The sequence below is a fragment of the Chaetodon auriga genome, chromosome 5, assembly GCF_051107435.1.
Source record: "Chaetodon auriga isolate fChaAug3 chromosome 5, fChaAug3.hap1, whole genome shotgun sequence".
NCBI classification, from domain to species: Eukaryota; Metazoa; Chordata; class Actinopteri; order Chaetodontiformes; family Chaetodontidae; genus Chaetodon; species Chaetodon auriga.
Genome location: NC_135078.1, coordinates 14,995,519 through 15,001,782, shown reverse-complemented (window position 1 = coordinate 15,001,782; position 6,264 = coordinate 14,995,519). Strand labels below are relative to the sequence as shown.

At 43.2% G+C, this 6,264-nt stretch overlaps 1 protein-coding gene across 2 annotated transcripts in view; it reads right to left on the bottom strand.

Moving 5' to 3' along the window:
* Positions 1-2,012: 2,012 nt before the first annotated feature.
* Positions 2,013-6,264, bottom strand: part of LOC143320584 (ADP-ribosylation factor-like protein 15) — a 99,780-nt gene continuing 95,528 nt past the window's right edge. Inside the window, exon 5 of one of the 2 annotated variants that reach the window (XM_076730381.1) lies at positions 2,013-4,164. In XM_076730381.1, coding sequence (XP_076586496.1) covers positions 4,012-4,164 — 153 coding nt within the window. In that variant the 3' untranslated portion in view covers positions 2,013-4,011. The remainder of the gene's footprint in view (positions 4,165-6,264) is intronic. The other variant, XM_076730382.1, reaches the window with a different exon arrangement.

Genomic DNA, 6,264 nt, shown 5'->3' with positions numbered 1-6,264 from the left:
TTTTTTTTTTTTTTTTTTGCGTAACATCTTTTGTTTTTGTCAGGCATCTGTGGATTTAATCAAACCCTGTGTTCTTCTCTTTCCGCTGATCTTAAGATGCTACTTGAAATAAATGACATTCTTATGATTATTGTGATTACTGTGAACACACACTCAGGCAGCTGCTTCTTTAACATTTAAGGAGTTATGCTGCGGTTGTGCCGAGAAACATAAAATGTGGCAAAAACGTGAGAGTAAAATTGCTCAAAAGCCCACATGGCCTCATTCACTCCCTTGGTTTTTCGTCCTAAAATGAACACAGGCCATGTTTAAATCAAACCCACAGTGTTCTCGCTGACTTTAATGTGTGTGTACTGTTCACACTGTGACTGGGTTGCGAAAGCAAAGAAAATTAGTAATGACGTGAATGCAGCGCTCTTCATGTCAGAAAATCAAAACCAAAAAGACTAATGATTAAAAAACTATGCTGAAGGCTGAAGCTCTGTGTGTCAGAGAACGGTTTGTGGCTGGCAGGGTTGAACTCCCGCCGCAAGTTCAACTTTTGTGTGGTGTCAGTCTTTACATGAAGTGTCTTAAAGCAGCGCTCTGGCATTTCCGCACATTTCACCCTTTTATTACAAATACTGTTACAGCACTTTGTATTACTGCCAAGAATTAGGCTTGCCATAGTTTGTTACATTTCTCAGTGTTTTTCCTCCCCTGCAGGCAGCCATTAATTACCGCTCATTTTAGTGAATTATAAAAATCAACTTGCAGAGACTTGCAAGTTTCTTGAGATACTGTATCCATCACAGTAAACATCGAGTCTGCGTTATTGTTGCTTGGTAATGCAACTGTGAGTGCAGATTGGAAATGTCTGGACTGTATTACCACAAAACAACAATATAACTTTCTTCTCATCCTTAAGCCACACGGAGGGTCTGCAAGAGAAAAGAAAACAAGCACCACAGCCAGACACCCGCAGTTAAACAGGTAGAGCAGGTAAAGGTTCAGCGTGGGAGGAGAGGACTGGCTGCATCTTTTCAGGGGAATAAAACCAACTGTACAGACAGAAAGAGAGAACAAGGAGGAGTGGAAGGTAGAGAGAGAGAGAGAGAGAGAGAGAGAGAGAGAGAGAGAGAGAGAGAGGTCCCCTCTTTCTCTTCTTTCCTCGGGGGGGCTGCTTTGCTGAGGTTTCTGGCCTCTTCCCTTCCCCTGGGCATCCTGGATGCCCATGCTGAGGGAGGGCTGCTTTGGCATGACCAAAGGGAAGAGAGAGGCAGAGAGATGGAGTGAACCTGAGAGAGAGAAAAAAAATGGTAAGGAGACAGAGAGAGATAAAGAGGACTCAAAAAACAGAGCGAAAGTGAGAGCGACAGGAAGAAGAGGGGGGAGCGAGCCGAGCGCAGCAGCCCATGGTTTGTCTCAGAGCTGCAGCGGCTTCCAGAGCTGGTGTGCAGCAGACTGAAGAGAAGCACGTCTGCCCCAGAGGCAGAGACTGGAAAACAGGATCAAAGAGTCGCCAGGGCAACCTGCATGACACACATTGTATTAAAGCCACACGGTTAATTTGAAAGAGATGGAAGAAGGGCAAAAGGAGAAGAAAAGGGGAGGCAGAGGTAGCACGGAGTCGAGTACATTTATCAGGAGCTCCTGTCTGACTCGGTTAACTTTGCACTCCAAACTTTCCTCAGCTGCGACACTTTGACTTTGAGTGTATTTTTTCTTTGTAAAAAACCAACAACTTTGACTCGACCTCCACTGGCTCATCTGCGTTTCCCGGATTATCTTCCAGTGTCTCAGATTTCCACAGGTCACCTTAAATCACAAATCAGACACACTGTGAAGTAAATGTTTCCAGAAACAGATGCAAACATTCATCACACATTTCATACTGATAACACAAGTTCATACCTGGTCTGACTGAATTTCTACTTTGATGAAGAGATAAAACGATTCCAAACATGAGCTACACAATTCAGGAATTATTCTGCGAGGGCAGAAAACTACTGTTAAACCAAGAAACTGTCAATACTCCCATTGTAAGGCTACACATTAAACATAAGGAGGCGTCATGGCATTCAATGTAACACTTAGACATGTCAGATATTTTAAAAAGTAATCAAAATGTGAATAACTACGAAGACAAAATTCATATTTTTAAAACTTTAATTGCCAGTTTAGACAAAACACATGATTGAAAAAACAAAAATACAAAAAAAAAAAACAAAAATACAAAAAAAAAAACCCAAGGTCTGCAGTGAATGTTTTAAAACCAATGTGTGAGCAGATGATATGCAAAGTCCAACACTGGTATAATCCCCAGTTGACAGGTTTATTTTGCATTCAAGCGACTGAATGCACTGATCGATCCATTGTAAAAAAAAAAAAAAAAAAAAAAAGAACTACCTGCCAGATCTCATGTCAGGTACAAAAAACGTGATCAAATCTTGAAAGACCCAACAAAATACTGAGCAAGACAACAAAAACACAAAGCAGGCGGGGAGGAGGCGTGAACACTGTCCATTACTGAAGCACGTGTTGAGGACGAGTGCACACCTGTGGCACAATCAGCGGAGGTGTGGAGTCCACATGAGGGCAGCCGGGCTGAGAGATGGCACGTGGGATAAAAACCCTGGCGAGCAGTAATGGGGACAGAGAGCGGAGCTGGACAGGAGGGGCAGTGTCAGTTGGAATGGGCTGGGATGAGGTGGTGCGGGGGTCCGCGATAAACAGCAGACAGGGAGGGGTCTTCACAGACAGTTGGAAGGCATTAGGGTGTCGGACAGGGACTTGTCAGATGCAGCTGTTGCTGTGGCTGATTGATAGAGTTTGTATTCCACCCTGATGGGAGACTGGAGTCGCTAGCCAGTGTTGAGAGGGATTATACCAATTTCAAAAAGGAAAATCAAGAAATAGAGTAAAAATGTAGAAAAACAAAGACATTTACTGAACACTGAAATGAAACAAAATCCATCACGTCTCTACCATGAGGCTCCATCCAACCTGGTCAATCATCGCAGTTGTTTTTTTTTCTTTTTTGGTCTTTGATTTGAAAGAATTCATAAGTGTGGTATGATATATATAAAAAATCTGAACGTAGCTCTACGAGGTTAACATACAGAGCTAGAAAATATATCCTAAGTTGCACATTTATAAAAGCATTCAGACTTGTTCCCACTTCCTCCAGAAGGACTCACGTCTCCATAAAGTCACGTAGCACTTAGTCACATGATAAGTAGTACTTGCGTATGGCTGCACAGGAGGGTACTCGGCAATATGCTTGTTTGCATGTACATAATACTCCATGGAGATACTCAGACTACACTATTCAGATTAGATATTCAGACATGGTGCGACACACCGATATGTAACTACCGTACATAACACAAGGCTTTGGACTATGTACTCCGATCACACAACATTCGTTGTTACCAAGTCAAAGGGAGAAGCACACTTGACAGCCATACAGTACTTCTCAGTGGAAAGAACATCAACAGTGCCCACCCACACATCCTGTAAGGTAATTACTGGACATGTTAAACATATCTACAGACAACCTGGCCTCCACTTTGTGTGTGAGTGAGAGTGTGTGTGTGTGTGTGTGTGTGTGTGTGAGAATGTGTGTGTTAGTGTCCGATGATGACTGAAGGAATGCCATGTGTCCCACAGGCCACTGGTTTAATCACAATGGCACAGACAGTAGTAAACAAGATTTCCATTTCTGGCAAAGTTCGCCGATTTTTCTTGACAAACCGCTTTACATTGGGTGGGTTTAATGGCAGCTCTCCTCTGTCAGGTTGTAGGAGTTGACTGTTGCGTGTGCACACTCTTCCAATTTGAAAAATGAGAGCGTAGTGAAGGAGGGTAACATACAATACACTTCTCGAAGAGCCTGGCCAACATCTGCCGTATTTTCTCGTGTGTACATGTTTGTGTCTGTGCATGAGTGTGTATACATGGGCACCAGCAGGATGTGGTGTTTTCCGTGTCGTTAGCCACTAATGTCTCTTAGCATTAGCAGCGTTAGCATCATATCCTTGCAGGCTCTGTGTCTTTGTCCTCCAACAGACTAATGAACTGACCAAAGATCTCCTTCACTGCCTCCATGTTGTCAGTGGTGCTGCCCTCCAGGATCCAGCGCTTCCCTCTGGCCAGCGGCTCCAGCTCAAAGTACTTCTTGACCTGCCGGCAAAAACAGAATGTGGTCAGTCAAAACAATCAGTTTCACTGTCACTAGTCTCAAAAAATGCGTCAGTGAAGGCCGAGAGTCTGCAGATTTTCATGCCAAGCTAACACAACATCAGATCCAGGTTAAACAGATAAAAACAGAAGCCTTTCCAGGATGCCCCTTTCATACCCAATCACGATCCTCTCACCTGTTACCAATCAACCTGTTTACCTGTGGAACGTTCCAAACAGGTGTTATTGGAACATTCCACAACTGTCTTTTTGTTGCTCCTGTCCCAACTTGTTTGAAACATGTTACTTCATCAAATTCAGAATAAGCAGATATTTTCAAAAATCAATGAAGTTGTGGAGGTCAAACATTAAATATATTGTATTGTGCTGTTTTTACCTGAGAACATGTCAAAAAGGATTAGCAGGTTATAACATTCTACTTTATTTATGTTTTACAAATCGTCCCAGCTTCTTTGTAATCACGCCTGTATGATCTTGAAGTAATTATCTTTAGCAGTATCATTTTGAAACTTTAATTTTGACTCGAGTGTAAGAAAAGCCCTGGTTTTCCTGCTGCATTACAGTTTGCAGAGGCCACACTCTTTGTCCTCTGAGGCCAAGAACATTAAAAAGAAAAAAACCAAGAGCCCTGTGTATCATCCCTTCCCACACATCAATTAGTTTTCCATGCACAATGTGTTTTCCTCACATAATCACTCACAAATACATGAAGGCACAGCCAAAAACTGTCCAAACACAGCTTTGCATCCAGAATGCAACCAAAGTTAAGACATAAATAAATAAAGTAAAATTTTAAGAAAATAAATAAATGAAATAAACAGTCTTCTTATCGGAGAACTCTGGGGCTTGCTGGCTTGGCACTGCTCTTGGTAACACTTGATTATAAAGCTGGATTTTAGCAGCCCGTGACACAGGGAGCGCAGGGAGGTTGAGGGGAGAACCAGAACCAGCTGTTACGTAAAAACACATCCCAACAGAGGGAAACGATGTCTCAGACCTCCGCTGAAGGTGCTGCAGGTTGTTAGGGCTCCTGACATTTTCAAACTGAGAGTAATGGAAGTAATTTCGCTCGCCCCACGTGAACAAAGTTCAGCCATCTCCTCCCGTTTGTCTGACAGCCAGAGAGGAACGCACAAAGACAAATGTGTACTGTCAGCAGCTCTGAGGAAAAAATCTAAATGCAAATACTGCCAGTGATGCAACAGAAGTGTAGTGTCCCACCATGCGTACATATTTCTTTGGTTTCATGTTTCATCATCTATGACACTTATCAGTTGGATACGTACATGGACGTGATATTCAGAACTCCTTTAAACAGAAAATGTTGAAATCTGAAATATTTATTTATCTTCACTTGTTAAAATATGACTCGCGGCTTGACGATACATTCCCAAAGTGGGTTGTTTTTTCTTGGTTTCTTGGTCGGATCATTGTCATCTGGTTTTCACATTGAGTGTTTGTTAAAGGACACGGGCTGGACAGGAGACACTGCTGTGAAGCCACTAGCAATTATGAGTTTGTCCACAATCTGTCTGGATTCAGATAGCATGTCTACATACTTCAACAAATATCAAACAACGATCGATGATTGAACAAATTCTTAAAATCAAAATAGCATAACCTCAGTATTTTGAATGAGTCTTTTCCAGTAGAAGAAGACAAATACATGTGTGCGCCCTGTAAACACCACCAGCTCCACACAGGTGCCCGTCACACAGTCAAATGACTTTTCAACTTCAAGTGAAATTGCTTTTGTCTAGACCGTGCTGGGCTGTCTGGCTGTGCCATGGTGTGTGGCATGAAGAGGATGGGGGGGGGGGGAGGAGGAGGAGGAGGAGGAGGAGGAGGAGGGTATTCTTTGTGTCTGCTCAAATCCAGCCAGCCATGCCAGTGAGTGGGAGAGTGAGTGCTGTCTCTGCCCCTGAGCCGAGTCTCTGTCCGGGTGTAATGTGAGTTTAATGACAGATTAAGTCACCTCAGCCGCGTTTGGCTCAGAGGCCTGGCTAGAAAGCCGAGCGGACCCAAACAGTGTTAACAAATCTGTCTGGGTAACTTGAGCTGCCCTAGTCCAGGCTCTAGCCC